Source organism: Rattus norvegicus, chromosome 3 (assembly GCF_021556685.1).
Source record: "Rattus norvegicus strain SHRSP/BbbUtx chromosome 3, alternate assembly SHRSP_T2T, whole genome shotgun sequence".
NCBI classification, from domain to species: Eukaryota; Metazoa; Chordata; class Mammalia; order Rodentia; family Muridae; genus Rattus; species Rattus norvegicus.
The window spans coordinates 114,979,579-114,999,258 of NC_141536.1; the positions used below are offsets into that span (position 1 = coordinate 114,979,579).

At 43.7% G+C, this 19,680-nt stretch overlaps 1 protein-coding gene across 2 annotated transcripts in view; it reads left to right on the forward strand.

Moving 5' to 3' along the window:
* Acoxl (acyl-CoA oxidase-like) overlaps positions 1-19,680 on the forward strand; it is a 305,604-nt gene that overhangs the window by 191,583 nt on the left and 94,341 nt on the right. For both annotated transcript variants that reach the window (NM_001106508.2, NM_001415677.1), the window contains 1 exon segment: positions 15,736-15,845. In NM_001106508.2, the coding sequence (NP_001099978.1) occupies positions 15,736-15,845 (110 nt within the window).

A 19,680-nucleotide genomic window follows, 5' to 3' on the forward strand; every position in this document is an offset into this window, starting at 1 on the left:
CTCAGAGCTTGGGAGAGACATGGAGACAGGAGGGTAGAAGTTCAAAGTCATCCTTAGCTTACATAATAAGTTAGAGGCCAACCTGAGCTACAAGAGACTTGTCTCAACACAACACAAAACAAAACAAAGCAAACAAACAAAAACAAAAATGGGAAAATTCACAGGTCCCCTAACCATGGAAAAAGTCAAAGACTTGACATCAAAAGCATAATTCATACAAGAGAAAGTGGATAAGATGAATCTATGTTCTCCCCACCCATTTCCTGTCTCTGGTTAATCTCCAGGAATGGAGAGTTATTTCTGTTCCCCAGTCCCCTGAAATTTTAGTTAGGAGCAACAAAGTAGGGCCCAGTGAGCCAAGAGCATTCACCTTACAACTGAGCCAGTTCTCACATTCTACAGGAGCTGGGCTTTGCCCAGTGCGGCCAGCCAGCACCACTGCCCCAGCCATCATGTAGGGATGGAGACCATGCAGCTTAGAAACTCTGGCACATAGCACAGGGCATGCTGCAGGTGTCTTCTGGGGCATTTTGACTGATGCAAGCTGTCTGGCTAACCCTCTCAGCCTCATAAATCTAGTACCCATAATGCACCACAGTGTTTTCAGCTCACTTACCTAAAGATGAAACTCCCAGTTCTACAGATGTTGGGTGGCCGTCCCATGGCTAAGATGTGCTTTAGAGTTTCTGCAGCATTTCCCCATTTCCCTTTGAGCAAGATGGTAGGTTTTTCTGACCCTTCCGTTATTTTCTAGGGCAGAGGTTTTAGGCTCTTGATGAAATTTAATTACACCCTCCACCAAATCCAATTATGATCTGAATTCATGAAATCCCATTAGAACTTCCTTTTGCCTCATTAGATGCACACCGAGGCAGATTCTTGTCTGATCCTCCCTGGCAGATTTCCTAAATGATGGCATCCAGAGACTTTGCATGTATTGTTTATTACCCTTAAGTGCAAATATGCAAAACATGCAAATGAGCCCCAGGGAACTTGCTTAAAGACCAAGCTGGGGTGGGGTGGGGAGGCATTCTGGCACTACCTGGTCAGAGTGGCATGTTCTACAAACTCTGTACAGGAGCTGCTGATTAGAAGGCTGTCTGTCCATAGGTGAGAAGTCTGGCGGTGCCACTGAGAGTCCTGTGATCCACTAGAACAAATATTCCTCCATGCAAAAGAGAAGTCCTTGCTGCAGCTCAGGACTGCTTTCCTCTAGATTATTCCTCTGGACACTAGATTTTTAGATTCATTCAGCATGGGCTAGGGGCAGCAATCTTTCTTCCCTGGCCCAAGTGGTCCATTCTGTAAATAGCAAGGTTTCATTTCTTTTATGGCTGAACCCCATTGTATACATAAAACTCATCTTCTCTGTCTGCTTGTCTATTGATAGGCAGGAAGGTTGGTTCCATGATTAGCTATTATGAATGGTGCTGCAGCAAACACAGGTATATGGTGTGTCTTTAGTATGCTGGCTTCATTATTGGATAGATGCCCAGAAAGGGATGCTGCGTTAGATCATACGGTCATTCTATTTGGGGCTTTTTGAAGAGCCTCGTGGTCTCTAAGATGGCTGTGTAAAGGTGGTATTTTCCATTTACCATCCACCAGGATTCTTTCTGCTTTGTTTTACTATCATCTACTCTGAATGGTGAAATAAAACCACACTATAGTTTACTGGTCCATCCTGATGGCTAACGATATTGAGTGTTTTCATGTATTTGTTGGCTGCTGCTGTTTCTTCTAAGAAGTGTCTGTTTTAAAGTTGAGTGGTTTGGTTTGTCCTGTGAGTTTCTTATATAGTCTAGATGCTAAGCCGTTGTCCGATGACAAATGTCCCCTCCCATTCTGTGGGCTGTCTGTTATGCTGGTGGTTGATCCTTTTGCCCTGCAGAAGAGTTTCGTTTAATATAACCCCTCTTTTATACTTTTCCTGTGGTTTTGAGGTCATAGCTTCAAAATCATTGCCTATACTGCTATTTTAGGGTGCTCCCCTTCTATTTAATCTCTTCTAGAGGGCTCCCCTTCCATTTTATTCTGTACCTTCATAACTTCAGAGGCTTACATTTAGAACTTTGATCCCGTTTGTGTTGATTTTTGTATGGGAGAGAGATGTAGATGATATTCCTTGTACAGAAAAGCCCAAGGACAATGTCAAAGGTACAACAGGACTGATAAACTCAAGAAAGCTCATGATATAAAACCAACACGCAAAACTAGCATTTTATATATCCAATGTACAAATGACAAGATTTCTGAGAAAGAAATCATGAGAGCAGACCTATATTAAAATAGCCAAAACATGAAAATAAAGTGCACAGGGAAAGAATTGAGCCAAAAACCTTTTCCATAGAAATTGCTAGACACCAGAGAATGAAGACGAAGTAGACATAGAAACTAGAAAGAACGGTCCTGCTGGTGTACTGGAATAATTAGTACTGTTAAGATGGCCATAGAGCTCAAAGAATTTATAGGTAAAGTAATAGGTATAGTAATCTCCATCAATGTAGTCCAAACTAAACAAAAACTCAAAACAAACAAACAAACAAAACCATGCTGAAATTCATGAGCAAGAAATCTTGAGCATAATGTATCTATCACTACACCTAATTTCACCAGTAACACAACAGCATGCTACATGCAGAAAGCCAGAGGAAGAAGGCAGAAAGCCAGAAATGAATCCAGCTATCTGCAAATGACAGGGACACCACAAGGTGACAGAAAACACAACAGCCTCTTTGGTAAATGAGAAAAGAAGGTAGCTGGGCACACAGGAATTGAGAACTTAAAAGACAATGGCTTTCTAGAGCCAGCCCAAGAGGACTCTGTAAAGAAATTCCCAGACCAACAGCAGTGATGCAGCAAGCCCAGGACACATGCAGTCCAAGCGGGCACAGGAAAGCCACAGGATCAAAAGGATGGCTTCAAACAGGAAGTGGCTTCTGTTTAACAAAGAGCATGGGTAAGAAGCAGGAAGAGCTTAGCAATGTCATGGGGGAAACATGCTTCTTCTTGACCAGAGTAGGAGAGAAAGAGAGAGGAGGCGGGGAGGGAGGGAGAGAGGGAGAGAGAGAGAGAGAGAGAGAGAGAGAGAGAGAGAGAGAGAGAGAGAGAGAGAGAGCCCACTGAGACACCAGGACAAATAGGCTGCAATGAATCACACTCAAGAGCTTGAACAGCTAGATGCTTCTACTGGTTTGAAACCACTGAGGAATGGTCAGTTCTGGAGCAAGACATTGGAGGCAAAGCACTGAGTAGGAGCCTTTTACCTTCTACCTAACACTTTTATTTTATGTGATTTTGAGTTTTTAAGAATCAAGTGTGCTTTGGACATGACTATCATAGTCAGGGACTCACAGCAGCTGTGCTGGCCTACACATGGCCTGTGTAAAACCTACGCAATATCGAGCCAGCTGAAACTTCAGCATAGATGAGACAAATGGTCTCCAGCCCCATCCCTAATTGGGGAGCCGCTTCTGGCTATAGGTAGTGTCTGCAGGAGCAAGAATTGTTCCTTTTCGAGGGTGTGGCTACAGGTAGGTTCCCATGCTCCAGTGGATGGCCCCACTTTCATGCACAAATGGGCAATACTAACTGGAGTTTTTGAGTTATCAAAAAACAAACACAAAATCAGAGCGCTCACACACACAAAACCAAACCCAGGAAACAAAGACGTGATGTTCGTAAGGCACATGTTAGGGAAAACATGGAGTAATTGGAGATGAAGGGGCAAATATATTTCAAAAATATATTCTCAAAAACAAAGGAAAAAATGTAAAGATATATAGTTCCTCCTTGAAGCATAAAAAGTAAAGAAGGAAAGAGAAGGAATAAGGAGTGACAGATGAGAAGTTCTTTCCAAGGGAACAAATTTATCTATATCATCTACCATGTATGTAGTATGTATGTATGTATGTGTGTGTATCATCTTTCATTTATCTACTTATTATCTATCATCTATTACCTATCTTTTATCTATCATCTCTCTTCTATTTACCTATCTCCTATCATCTGTCTCTTATCTATGTATCAGATATCTCTATCTACTTATCTAGGTCTCTATGTCTGTCTGTCTGTCTGTCTGTCTGTCTGTCTGTCTGTCTATCTATCCATCTACCTATCTATCTATCTATGTATCTATCTAACTATATCTATCTATCTATCTATCTACCTATCTATCTATCTATGTATCTATCTAACTATATCTATCTATCTATCTATCTATCTATCTATCTATCTATCTATCGAATTTACCTATCTTTTAGCCTTGCTCTTCTCCTTCCATAGCAGGAAGAATTTGAAATTTTTCCCAGATAAGTAAGACATAATGAACTGGAATAAGATCCTTGTGGCCATCCTGGAGTGACAGCAAGGGCTGTACTGTGGTGTGAAGTTTTTGAGTTCCCCTCTTTTCTAGAGAGAACACTGTAATGAACCAGAAAGCAATCTCACAGACCCTGGTCATCTGGCTTTGGTTGAGTCCAGTAGCTAGTAGGTGATGTTGAGGGATCCAACATCAGGGCAAGCATGTCCCCAAAATCAGAAGCGAAAGCAGGACCAGCTCAATCACATAGTCCGTCTGAGGGGATGAGATCCAGTTGGCAACAGGATCTGGGCCAGGTGCCCACTGCTGTGGGTCATAACTACATTTTTTTTCTGGAAGATCAGCTTCCTACCTTTTGAAAAGCCAAGGGTCTTCCTGACCCACAGACCTGGAGGTAGGATGGGGAGTTAGTTCAAGAGCCTACAAATAGAAGACGTCATACCTTTACCCATAATACTGACAACAGACATGCAGGAGTGGGTAAAAGGTATGGAATAAGGGGTGTGTGAAATGAGGCCACACAGCTGATCAGCAGAGGTAGTGAGGGCCATGGTGGCTTAGTGCAGCCAAAACTGTGCCTGGGACCAAGCTGCACACTTCAGAACAATGATGGAGCCCAAGCTAGGGTAGTGGCATGGGCTCCTAGAAGGATATCTCCAAGATCTATTTAGGGCTAGGATGGATCCCAAGCAATTCCAAATGTGGTCATCCTCTGTAAAGTAGAGAGACTTCGGGGTAATTTTAAAAAGCTGACCAAGGTAGTTTGAAACGGCATTGTTTTCCCTTTCCAAGTCCATTGACCCTTGCACAAAGCTGGCACCCAGTTTTCAAAACCAGATGTTTTGTCATCTAAATATTTAAAGCTCCCTTCAAGGACTCCATGTGTGCCCTTTTAGAGGAAGGTAGCCTCCCAAATCCAAGCCACTCTTTTATCTTTGTTTCTCCGTTCTCCAGAGAAATCCCTTCATTTTCTGCACAGACTGTAAGTTTCACAGTGAGGTTGATTTTAGCATTGTTGTATGAATGATGCCGTGGGTCTTTGACAAGAATGTGCTAATTGTGTATTTTAATTTTGAGGATAATCTAAACAGAATAGTCTAAGTAGGGTATGTTGACTGTTAGAATAACAGCCATGCAAGTCGGAACTCACAAGAGCATCGAGCCTTTGTCTTTGTACAGTGGTTCCCTCGAATCCATGAGACCTCCCCTGATCCGTGGGCTGAACATCTTGAGACACTTAGTCAATGCCTCAAGTCATGAGTAGTGCACAGGGTACAAACCTTGGCTATGCTGTTTGCTCTGGACACACATATCTATGATGAGATTTCATTTCTACATTAGGTTCAGCTAAAAGTAATACTAGAGCAACAGTAACAATAAGTTGTAAGAATTGTTATCAAAACGACTGTATCTGGAAACTTTGTCTTAATATTTTCCGAAGACTTAACCGTGGGTAGCTGAGACCTCAGGCAGTGCCCCTGTGAACAAGAGAGAGCTGGAAGATTTGTAAACTCTCTGTACCAAGCCCCAACCTTGGTCACTAGAAACCAGTGAGGGGAGAAAAGACATAGGCTTAGTGTAAGTGAAAAAGAAAAGTGTTTGTGCTGAGCAAAAGCCAAGGGAGGTGGGGTGCACGGTGTGTGCTATAGAAAGGGTGAGGAGAGGGCCTCTTCTCCAACCAGCAGAGCCAAGAGCAAACTGTATGGGGTTCTGCCACATCTAGGAGGGCCAAGTTCCTGCCACAATGCATTTTACGCCTTGCTATCAAGGCCGCTGATGTGAGGTTCATTGTGCTTGTAATGTGGCTTGTATTTAATTTTATCGTTTATAGTTGGACAGATCTATAAACATAAGGTGTTTATATCTAGTTTTATATTTGAGCACGTTTAAGTAACATAATTTGAAACAAGCTAAGTCAACATTGCGAGGGATTTTTCCTCCCTTCAGTTTCCACATTGCTCAAGTTGAAGAAAACTTGAAAGGGCTCATTTTCAGCAACCTCCCTGCTATTTGTTTATTTGTTTTGTCACAGGTTTTTAGGGCTTGTTTGCTTTTCCTTTTCAGTAATAAACATTATATGCATGTAATGGAGCCGTGATCACGTCCAGGCCCTGGGTCTGAGGACGGGACTGACACATGGCTATGGACATGAACAGAGAACCTGATGGAAGTAAGGGACAGGCCCACAGAGGCGTTTGCGATGTGGTGGGGGTGAGGATAGGGGACTGTCATTTGGGAGGGGCTCTCATTCACTTTGGAGAGTTTAGTCTTCACCAGTCAGTACACTGTTCTTGGTAATGGGGCTAAACCGTCAGAACACCTGTCATTCTCCATGAGGAATGCAGGCCTGCTCTGTGGCCCATCTGCTCTCAAGGCCTGACCCACTTCCCGGAAGTCAACTTTCCTGAACTGACCTTGTGGTCATTCCTGGGTCTTGACTCAACCACCTCAAATCTGGAGAGGGATAGAGCCTCAGGAAGCTCCCTGCCCCCAACCCTCCATGAATCCTTCAGCTGGACTTCTCTATGGTCCCTTTTCCCAGTCATAGTGCACACATCTGAACTTGGAGATTTGGCTGTGCAGCAGACTGGGGATAAGGACGAACGTTTCCTGCCCCTCAATAGGGAAGGGTTTGGACCAAAAATGAAAACCCGGGAGGCTTTGCATCAGGTGTTTGCAGAGCAGACCTGCTCCTGAGCTGGACCCTATGGCACATGGTGAACTGGCTGGACACACAAAGTGGGTTCTTTTGAGTAATAACAGAACTGGCGGAGCTGGGGGTTGGGGCGTGGCCACACTCCAGGCTCCTCTTACCAGCCTCTGGGAGTCACCAGAAGATAAGTGAGCAGTGATCTCTACCTTCAGGGCCTGGTGGGTCCTTTAATACCGCTCAGAGCTGGTAAGCATTTAGGTAATCTGAGGTCCTTTTTCCTTTGCCCGGGGCCTACAGCTGCTGCTTCGCTCTCCCTGGTAGCTGTCCTTGGGGATGTGGGTTCAAGTTTTCCAGAATTTCAAGTGGCGAGCAAGGTATTTTTTTTTTTTTTGGTTCTTTTTTTTCGGAGCTGGGGACTGAACCCAGGGCCTTGCGCTTCCTAGGTAAGTGCTCTACCAGAGCAAGGTATTTTTAATGTGCAATGACTGGCATGGTGGTATCAAACCAAGCCTATCTACCAGGAGTGATGAGAGCCACCCACATAGTAGGCCGGGCCCGTGGCTCCCAAACAATTCTCCTGGATGTTTCTACTCTGAACACTAGCTTTGAGTACTAATGGAAAAGGTTGGCGGCTCCCTGGGGAGGGCAAAGGACCAGGATTGAGCTTCACAAGTTACTGCCCTTAGATCCATGATATTCCCAGGAGATGGTCTCTAGCGACCAAAAGTCCCCTGAATTGTATGTAACTATAAGAAGCTGCAGAGTCAGGGGTGGGGGGTCACAGGAGGAATGATGCTTTGTTTCATTCACATTGTGAAACCTCTGGCTTGGCCTTTGCCTAGAGAATGGGGGCATCGCCTGCAGTATATGTAGGATTGTACGCATGTATATTGTATTCTGTGTTGCTATCGAGTCCTGGGTGCACAGCATGAATGCAATTGTATTATATTGTGGCCACCCTGTGCTTTTGTATAAGCTTCATGTCTCTTCCCTACACCAAAGGTGACTTTGGTTTTTATACAGTGAGCTGGGTAGGTCACCAGTCATTAGTTCACCAGCTCTTCTCTGGCAAAGAACAATTCAAGCAAGTCCCATGAAGGGGTGTTGTACGTGGCCCTGCTGTAACAGTAAAAGATAGGAACTGCATGCTGCTGCTGCGACTCAGACTGTACGACTCATGTATGTGAGGAACTGAAGAGGGAAAGTGGGAAGGAAGAGGAAGACTAAGGAGAAAAGGGTCTGTCTGTCTGTCTGTCTGTCTGTCTGTCTGTCTTTTCTTTACTGCCACACAGCACTTCCCACAGACACATGGAGGTGTCAAATCATATCTGTAATGGTACATTTAGAGAGTCTGCCTTAGAAGCCCCAATGGGAAACAGCAAAGGGGGCTTTCCTAGCATCCTCTGTGCCCTCTGAGGTGTTCTTCCCACAGCCCTGGAAGTCATATTTCCCTCCCTGTCCTGATGGCACCAAGTGTGAATGGGTGCTGCCTATCTATGCCTATAGTGTTGTGACTTCACCTGTCACTTCTATGCCTACCATGGAGCTATGTCTCTGCCATCTGTCCAGTAGTCACCTATTCCTGTATTCTGTATGAACCCTGGTCCCTGCCACTACAGCTGTCCCATAGTAGGCACTGTTTGGTATAGAATTATTAAAACATGAACTCTGGTTTTAAGTTCTTACCCTGGCTCTGAGACCCTGGCAACCTGCTTGAGTTGTTTTATGTAGACAATCAATACCCATTAAATAAGTTTTCTATCTAAAGAGTTTAGAACAGAAAGAGCCTGAGGCAGGTGCTCAGAGCAAAAGGCTGTTGTCATTGTAAGTGTGGCATAAAGAGTTAAGGGAGGAAGGAAGGAAGGAAGGAAGGAAGGAAGGAAGGAAGGAAGGTTAGTTGGTTGGTTTTCTGATCTTTAAAGTTCAGGTCAACTCTCCTTCCCCTACTCCTTACGTGAAAGGCTCCATTTCACTCTTTGAGCTTCTGGGCCTGTTGTGACCTTGCTGGTGAGTCATGACCTTACTGGTATCTCCAGGTATCACTCAGAATTTACATGTTAACTTCAAATAGCTTTAACGAGTCTCTGCTCACCTCCCTTCTTCGATCCCTTTCCTCCTCTTCCTCTTACTGTGTTTCCCTCAGCTCTCTCCACCTTCTCTCTTCTCACCAGAGAATTCTGAACTTCTCAAGAAGCCTTTCCTGGGTGTGTCATCAGGCATCTAAGAGAAGCAGACTGTTACAGCGTCTGATGGAGAGTCACACCTACTTGCCGTTTGCTGATCTTCACACACTGTGGTGACCCCTGAGCTGACCTTTAGGAGCCCAGTATTGCTACTTCAGCAGAGGAAAACATAGGGTGTTCCGTTCCATGTACATTTTGAGTAAGAACAAATGACATTTTAGCATACGTGCCATGCAATATTTAAGTGTCTGTGTTAACAAGGTATCCATGGCAATCCCAACTGAAAGTACAGGACCAGATCCAGCTTTAGGGGGTGATATCTAGGAAGTAGCATGGGGCCATGTGCAGAAAGACACCACTTGGTTTTCTGTCCTCCACTCACCATCAGAACTTACTAAAGGACACCACTCCTGTTTACTTTGCGCTTGCAGGACGACGTGGGCCCCTGAAGCCCCAAGCACTTCCACCTCGCTGGACTCTATAGCCAATCACAATGCAGATCCGAGTGCAGCCCCACCACCCCCTGTCCCTCCCTTCTCCCTAGAGGGTTATCTAGAAGTTTCTCCTTAGACTCATATTTTTCTATCCTAATTGGCTCAAATGTTTCTGTCTTGGCAGCAAACCTTCCCAGTTATACTTTTTACTCCAAGTTCACTGTACCTGGCAAGAATCAGTGAAATCTTTAGCATATGGAAATGCAAAGTTGATTCACAGATGCCTTGAAAAGCTATTTGACCTAAGAAACCGAAAAACAAAACCCCTTTTTATTGGTGTCACACAATCTGTGTTCCAGGATGCACATGATATTTATTATAAATGTGTGCTTCTGATGTGTGTTTCTGTACAGTTCCTCACATTCATAGTCTTCAATGTTGGCCACAGATTAGCTTAATTCCTCCTGTAGATGTGTCCTGGTTTCGTTGTTGTTGTGAGTTTTTGTTTTGTTTTGTTTTTTTTTAAGAAAAAAAATGAAATCTTTGCTGACTACGCAGTCACTCCCAAGTTCTAAGAAAGGACTCTTGGGTAGGCATGCAAGAAATAGGGTAGTCACACGTAGAAACAGAGGTCTGTATAAATAGCCAAGACAGTCTTCAGACAGAAACTGTATCACAACCCCCCTTGAGGAGATTTGGTGTAAGGACAGCACCAGACTTAGATTTAAAAAAATCATTTTTATAAAAGAATATACATTAAATAATGAAATCTCTACTATAAAGAAAATCCTGGCAAAGAAATGTGTTGCAGAATTTCCTGGGTTCGAGATGCACTTGTGCTATACCTGAGGTCCATCCAGGGCACGGAAGTGATGGCTGGAGAGAATCTCTCTGTCCTACTTTACTTCTGTAACTTCTTGTGAATCAGCGGTGCTTCTAAAGTGGGAAATCACACTAAAGATATAACGAGATGAAAATATGAAACATGGTATACTATAATCAGGAACATCTCACAGGTGGAAAAGCCTACCTCAGCTGCGTGCTTAGCTAAGGCATCTGCCCTATCTTGACTGCCTGTTATTTTGTCTGATAAAGTATTGGATCCAGAGACTGTAGCCCCCAAGTCTTAGCGGCTGAGAGCTTCTATCCCTACTCCAAGGATCAGCCTTGACTACCTACTACATTGAATTTGAGAAGCTCTGGAAGATTATCAAAACACACCTGGGTGTGGCTGTGAGGATTCCCCAAGAGTGAAGACCCTTGACTGTACAGTCTCCTAGGCCAGGAGCCTCAATGGACTGACAAAAAGAAAGGAGAAAGCCGGTTAATGACATACTCCCTGCTTTCTGGCCACCATGATGCCTAGGGTTCTGCCCTACTCTACCCTCTATGCTATGAAACTGTGAGTCAAAACAAATCCTCCCATGATGTTGTTTGTTGGCTATTTGCCACAGGGACAAGAAAGCCTTCCAACATCTGGACTCTGTTGCCAGGGAGGCATGAGCAGCACAAAATAACCCATTTGAATAGCACGTGCATTTGTCATGACCTAGAAAAGGAGCGAGATCCCAAGTGGGTTAGCTGCTTCTGTGGCACTATCCAGGGGGCAGTTTCTCTCGTCTCTCTTAAATTTAGCAGGGAGAAGTTGATTATTATATCATTCTAATTTTATTCTAATTAGGGTGACATAATAGTCTCAATTTGAGTTGCTTAAATCAGAAAGGCTTAAGCGGCTTAAGTTGGAGGGTGTCACGGAGCCACGGGAGAGGGGAGTGAAGACAAGAAGGGAACTTGCCCGTTCCCTCATTCAGGACGATGACTTCTCGTTCCTTGTCTACTGGAGAAGGACAAACATGTCTGCCCTTCTGTTAGCTATGTTCCCTGCAGCAGGGAGACCACAGAACAACCAGCATGGACTCTGAGGTGACCATCAACCCAGGGAGCAGTGCAGTGGGCAGAAATCGGAAACAGCACTTTCTTAATTGATGTAGTGATGCTGTCTCTGGAGCCAGAGGGAGACTGAGTCAGAAAATCATAAATTAAATAGATTTACAAAACTGTAAATGCTCATCTTGATGATACATTGGGAAACCTGAACTTACGATTTTAATGTGGGGCCATTTTAATTTTACCTCCGGTTAGAGTCATTTGCTTCCCTTGCTGTTGGCAGTATTTGATTTTCACACTTACTTTATATAGCTGTCAACGTCCATGAAAATGTTTGTGTCACTTGACCCCGTCATACGGTGATTCCAAGCCCACTGGAATTAGCGTGCTGGTACTCTATACCGTGTTCTCACCCCCTCCATGACTCTAAGGTAAAATCTTAGGCCACGTGGTCCATCTAAAGACATAACTTTATTTTTTAAATATTTATTTGTTTTTATTTTATGTATAGGGGTGTTTTGCTTGCATGTATGTCTGTGTACCCTGTGTGTGCCATACCCAAGGAGACCTAAAGAGGGTGTCAAATGCCCTGGAACTGGAGTTACAAAAGGTTGTGAATCTGCCATGTGGGTGCTGGCATTCAGCCTGCGTCCTTTGGAAGAGCAGCCAGCGCTCTTAACCGCTGAGCCATCTTTCCGGCCCCTAAAGAAATAAATTATTTAGGACAATACTTCAAGGAACCACGCAAAAATGTCACATCCTTGCACAGCTTCAGGGACTTGACCTGAGAGGAGCTGCGGGTGAATAAAGAAGTAACAGACACACGGACACACGGACAGACACCCTGGGCTGGGGTGAGCTGGGCCCTCTACTGGAGAAACAGCACCCCGGAAACTCAGTGTGTTTATTGTATAGAGGTGAACAGGGAGGCAGGGTTATTGTATACAGATAATCAAGGATTCTGGGTTGATCGTACACAGCTGGATGGAGGAGGCAGGTTTCTAATCTCAATAGAAGCAGTCTCTAATGGAGAGCAGTCCTCAGGCCATAAACATTGTGGGGAGGGGAAGTTACGGTGGCCGTTTCCTGACACTTGCGCTCACACCCCAAAGGAAGGTTTTTGTATTTTGCTGAGCCCCACTCTCGCAGGGAAGGCTTCGCCGTTTTCCTGAGAGTTTGGGGTCGTCGCACGGTTGTTCTTCGGTCAATCGTACGCATTTACTCAGGACTTTACTCCCGCGGGGCTTTCTCTGCTCCCTGCAAGAAAGTTTGGAGGTCAGCGGACAACTTTGCAACAACTAATTTTCTCCTTCCACCCTCCAGGGGAACTGAAATCAGGTTGACAGGTCGGCGATGAGTGCCTTTACCCACGGAGCCATCTCGATGGCCCTAAAGTCAGTTTATAATAAGCAAAATAAAAATCTCAGTGAGTCGCAGCAGTGGCTGCCTCTCTGCACAGCATTCTGTGGCAGCCTCAAGTGCAGACTACAGCTCAGGCTCCAGCACCAGTTGGATCTGGAAACATCCCCGAGTGCTTTCAGTTAGGAAGCAAGAGAATGGCTGAGTCACTGTGTGCTGACCTAAAACTCTTAGGTCCTTCACCAGGCAGCTTGACCTTTGCAGAGTCTGGCACCAGAGAACCCAACGGCTTTGATGTTAGTGACTCAGATTCTGGGTTCCCAACAGCCGACCAACCAGTGTTTGAACGTGGCCTTTGGTAGAACGTCGCAGGTAGCTTAGCCCTCGGCTGGCTGAGGCTGTCCTAAGCACTTCACACGTGGTATTATACACCCCAGTGCTAACAAAGTTCCCCCAGACCCCACCCCACCCAATCCTCTGAGATCTTTCAGCATCTGCTCCCAGGAGCAGTATGGTTTTCTCTAAGAACCCTCGTGTTCATTTGCATGAGGATTTAGTCTCCATGAGCAAAACAGGAAAATGCTATCTGTCTGGATATGTTGATATGGAGATTAAGGGCTAGGGAGGCAGTTCAATGTGGAAAATGCCTGCTAGGTAAGGGTGAAGGACCCATGTAAACAGGTGTGGCTGTGTGCATTTTTAACATCAGCAATGGGGGAGTGGAGGCAGGCAGATCCCAGGGGCTCACTGGCCAGCCAGCCTAGCTAAAATGGTGGACTCCTGGTTCAATAAGGAACCTGTCACAGAAAAAAAAAAGTAGAGAGAGAAATTGATTTCTGGCCTCCACACTCCTATACATGAGTGAGTGTACTTATACAATATGTATACACACACACACACACACACACACACACACACACACACCACTGAACTATATCATATGTTGCATAACAGTATGCAATTGGAAGCAACCTAAATATCTCACTGAGTAGAAATGTTTAATTAGTTATGGTTTGTCAAAACAATATTATATAGTCATTAGGCAGATAAATAGATTTGTATGTCCCAATGAAAATCAAAGTATCACTTATAATACTGTTGTGAACGACAGCATATATCACATGCATACAATCCACATGAAACTATTTCAGAAATACAGGGCCTGGGGAACAGTCTTAGAATCAGGGTACTCAGCAGGCTGAGGCCAGAGGATTGTGGGTCTGAGAGCAGCCTGAGAAACTCAGTAAGATTTGTCTTTAAATAAAGTAAAAGGAAAAAAAATCATATATTTGGTTTAGGACTGCAGAGATGGCTCAGTGGGTAAAGTGCTTGTCATATTAAATTAAGTAACTGAAATTTGATCCCCAGACTCATGAAAAGAAGCAAAGCTGTACACACACACACACACACACACACACACACACACACACACAAGAGAGAGACAGACAGAGACAGAGAGACAGAGAGAGAGACAGAGACAGACAGAGAGAGACAGAGACAGAGACAGAGACAGAGAGATCATGTATGTTATTGTGAAGAGATGCAGCAGCCCATTGGGTTAGCCCTGACAAGCATTTGGTAGTGTGTGACTCTGTCAGCAGGGCAGTCTGAGCTTGGGCATCATGGTTCATGGCTCGGCTGGGTTTGCTTGTGCTCACTCCTGCTACAAGGACTTGGTCAGTGGCAGGTTGGGCCAAGTTACATCACTCATACATCTAGTACTGGCTGTGTACTGTTGGTTAAGCCTCTTTTGTGAGTGATCCACAGATAATTTTGAGCAGATCTGCAACAATATTCAGTGTTTTGAGACAATTGTAATTTTAAAGTTATGGGAAGGACGGATATTGATAGATTTCTTTGAGTATTTTAATAGTATTCCCCAAAGGCTTAAACTATGGTCCCATTCAGGGTCTTTGCTGGCCGTGTCCAGATGCCACCAATACATCAGCTCAGGGGGTGTTGGACAATGTCCAGGATGGGGAGTGTACAGTCCTCATTTCCCCTTGAGACATAAGAGCACTGCTGTACATCAGGCCTAAAGGGAAAAGCTGGATCTGGGACTAGCAGGATCCAGATCCCATTCAGAGCTGGTGTGGAGCACTGGAGGGGTGGGAGAAGAGAGAAGGCCTTCCTCAGAAGTCTCAGTGGTGTGGCTCTTTTAGGAGAAGGCCTTCCCCATGGCAATCTTTAATGAGATGATCTTAACTTGTTCATATTTCTTTATTAGGGGTGGATGTGAATGCATATGCACATCGGGATGAGCCGGGGATTATATGATTTGGGGGTATGAGAATATCCAGGAAGGGAAGATCATTGGCTTGACGGTTAAGGCTATTGAGATGTCTCATTAGCATGAAGAGGCTTTCCAGGTGCTGTGCTATGTGTCTGACTGCTCTGGGTCACCTTGGTTGAGTGTCATGGTCATGTGCTCCAGAGCAGGGACAGAGGCAGGGAGGAAGCAACTCCACTCCTGCCAGCTTAGATCTCTGATAATTCCCAGGGTTTGAGTACGCATGGCCCACCTTGGCAGTTCTTATGCGCTTCTTGTGAAAGGCAGAAAGGGAAAACAGATGCCTGGGCCATGAGGGCAAGCCGACTTCATGTGTTCATATACCAAGATGGTCTGTCTCACGGCTGATGTAAGAGACTAACAGAAGCCAGGGGAGAAAGAAGTTCTTCAGAGCTGGGATTAAGCCATGAGGAAGAATCAAAGTGGCCTGGTAAACGCCACATATCTACCACAGGACGTGGAGGCTCCCAGAAGGATGGGGTCTTAGGTCTCTCCCTTCCCATGGAGCTTGTTAATGGTCAGTGAACTTAATCTGGCTATGGCTTTGGAAGACACTGACAGGTCCAACACTTGTGAGATGTGGCTAATGTATTGTAAACTCTGTGCAGGTTGTGGCCCGGGAACTGCTGGCCCAGTACAGCAAGCAGCATAAGAAAAACCCATTCTTGGGTATGATCCAGAACTGGACTGAAACTGCCATGGACAAGCTGAGAACCAGGTACATGCGGCCCAAGACATCATCCTTCCTCCATAGGGGTTTACTCTGCGCCTGTTTCTAGAACATTGACACAGGTCAACTGAGCTTGTTTGACAAATTTAGTATCTGATGGCTACAAAAGCAGTAAGGACTATGTAAAATTAGTGCTATGTTCCTGCCATCTAACTTAAGACCTAAAGTATTTCTGACTCTGCCCTTTCAAATTTCTTCTTATTTATTCTGTGAATTTAAATCTTAAAACTTGATGAGGTAGGTTCTTTCTTCTTTCCATTTTACTTGTAGAGAAACTGAGGGACAAAAATTAAGTATTTTTCTCAAAGTTAAATGGAGTATGAGTGGCTGGGGTGAGATTTGACCCCAGCCTGTCCACTTTGGGGAATCTATGCCTGGATTACTTTTTTAATTTATTTTTAAATTATTGTCTTTAACCTCTATTGAAAAGACTCAATATCTGATGTATTATGTGATTTTTCTGTTTTCACCTCAGATTTTTCTTTTACTTTGGTTTACCTAAGTTAGACGAGTAGACAGGAACCTTCATTGTATGAGTAAATGCCACAATTTGACTGTATTATTCAAATCTCCAGCTTTGGTCAGTATTTGAGTTGTGTTCAATATTTTGAAATTTGGTGTAAATTGGTCAAGCACCTTGTTCGTGTTTTCTGAGGAACACGGGGAGGGTTTCCAACTCGAAGCATCATGTTCATTCTCCAGTGCCACAGATATCCACAGAGTGAGCTCACTCTCTCAGATGCAACCGAGACCTCACACACACGCAGTAGCCTGACCTGTGCTGTATCCACAATGCTCTCTGGCGTTTGGAAGAAAATCGAAGGATATTGACCTTAATCCTTTCAACGCCTTTTATGGGTCATTATTGACTTGTAATCTGTTGTTTGGAAAGCACTGCCCTAGGGTCTGTTACATAGGTGCAGAACTGCTCTTTAATGGAGTATGCCGATGTTTAACTTCAGTAGATGGCTCCAGAAAGTGTTCATGCTACAATTGCCACCAGCAGCACGCAGGTTTCCGCTTCTTTGAACCCCCTTGTCATCTACAGTGTTCACACTTGAGAGCCATGAGGTCCAGTTTACAAATTTATTCTCAAAAACAAAAACAAAATAACCCCTCCCCCCAAATGAAAACACTTCATCATATTTTAAGTAAGTTGTGATTTTGTATCACAACTATCTTAACTTTACTCAGGAAAATCTGACACTTTCTTATGGCCTCCTTGGACCCTGCACTCATGTGTATACTCACACACAGACACACACATATACACATAAGTAAAAATAACAATAAATCTTTAAACAGTATTAATAATAATAGAGTGTACCAAAGGCCACTAAACTCTATGTGTAAAGTAATAAACACAGCAAATGTTTAGAGAACAAGTAATATTCTTACCTCCAGTACACACACACACACACACACAGACATGTACACACATGTGCAGCATGAGCACATACATACACACACATATAGGCATATGTGTGCACACACATGCACACATACATATGCATATACAAACATGCGCACATGTGCATGCACACATCTGTGCAACACAGACATGCGCACATGCACACACACACTAATATGTATAGTAAAATTTAAGAAAAAATGATTTTTTTGAAAGACACAATTTCCTAAAAATCTCAATTTATTATTAGTGCAAGTTTGTTATTGCTACATTATAAATTTTATCAAATGAATTTCTTTATTCTCTTAATTTGATATGCCTTTGTAAAATTTCTTATATTTATTTGTGTGAGTGTGTATGTGTGTGTGTGTGTTGGTGTGTGTATGTGCATGTGTGCCATAGCACATGTGTAGAGGTCAGAGGACAACTTTCAGGAGTCAGTTCTTGACTTCTATGAGTTCTGGGGCTAGAACGTGGATCATCAGTTTTTAGCCACTGAACCATCAAGATTGGTGTCCTTATCAGTATAATTCTCTGCTTTAGACTTACATCACAGTTTTCTTGTTGAACTGTTTAGGGAGGACCTTTTATTTGATGGACAAAGTCAGTAAATGACTTGAAAATGATCTGAGCTTGTGAGAATGTTTAAAACTTTGATTTAACCCAGTGGCCTTAGGACTGTTAAAGCTCTTTCTCCATGGGTCACTTCTGGTAAGTTCCACCTCCAGCTACACTCTCTTTGTCCTGCACTTGTCCCTTGCTTTATTGCTGTGGTTCAGTCTCCCCAGAGCTTCACCTGATCTAGTGTTTTTCAAACAACCATTGTTCCCTCTGTTGCTCCTCAAATGCACCTTACTGTGGTGGTTAATTTTCTTTGTCAACTTGGCACAGTATAGAATTACCTCAGAAGGGATCTCAACCACGATTGTTCAGATTGTTCAGATTATTCACACACCCATGACCGAGCCTGTGAGAGATTGTCTTATTGGGTTGACTCAAGTGGAAAGATCCACTCCAAATGTGGGCAGCACCATGGTCTGGGCCCTGGACTGAATGAACGGTGAGCGATGAGCAGGCTGAGTAGTGGTGAGCATGCACCAAGCCATTGCCCTTGCCATTGGCTGTGCATATCATGTGACTAGCTGCCTGACACTAATTCCTGATGCCTTGACTTTCTGGAAGTGATGAACTATATAACCTGGGGGTGTAAACCAGATAAACCTTACTCCCTCAAGTTGCTTTAATCCAGGTGTTTTTATGACAGCAACAGAAAGTGAAATTAAGACACCTCTTTATTGTTTTATGTATGCCCATAAATGTTTTATTTTTTTAAATTCTACTTTGGGAGAGCTCATAGTATTTTTAAAATAATTGCTTTTACTTAGAAACTGATTATTGTTATCTATAACCCAAATATATTAAACTAATTCAAAAACCTATTAGAAAATGCAATAGAATATGCAATAAATCTTACAGTCTTGATTGAAAACATGGAGGAGGAGACTGGAGAAAGGGCTCAGGGGTTAAGAGTACTTGCTTCTCCTGCAAAGGACTTGGATTCAATTCCCAGCACCCACATGGTAAGGGTTACCCACCTGTAACTCCAATTTTTTAATTTATTATTTACCTATATATTAATATAATTTATTATTTGTCATTTATTTGTTTATTATTATATACAGTATCCTTTTCTGGCTACTGAGGGTATCAGTAAAATACATGGTGCACGTATGTATATACATATAGGTAAAACATCATACATAGAAAATAAATAAATCTAAAGTCACACAGGCTATACAATAAATTATGCATTACACTTCTCATAACCATTGGGATAAAGGAAAATACACAGATCTGCAGCCGGTCTCTTTTCATCCTTGCTGCTTAATTTCTTGTTTATTCAAACTGCCTTATTTTAAAGCCTGACTTGCTTTACTGAAGTCTCTCTCACTTTCTATGTCTCACTTTCCTCATGCATTCTAGGAAACCAGCAGGACTCTCTTTTAGCATTGGAACACTCCCCACTGCTGGGGATTTGCCCCAGCTGACTGGTTTGACTGTTTTCGTAGCAGAGCTGAGAAGAGAGCTCAGTCCCAGCACCATTGGTTTCATCCTCTCAGGAACCTTGTTCACAGCCTGCAGCAAACCATCCCCTCTTTGTCTCCTTTCCAGAGAGCAGAGCTAGCTGTGGTTTTGTCACTGGAACATGGTGAGCAGAGCTAGCTGTGGTTTTGTCACTGGAACATGGTGAGTAGAGCTAGCTGTGGTTTTGTCACTGGAACATGGTGAGCAGAGCTAGCTGTGGTTTTGTCACTGGAACATGGTGAGCAGAGCTAGCTGTGTTTTTGTCACTGGAACATGGTGAGCAGAGCTAGCTGTGTTTTTGTCACTGGAACATGGTGAGCAGAGCTA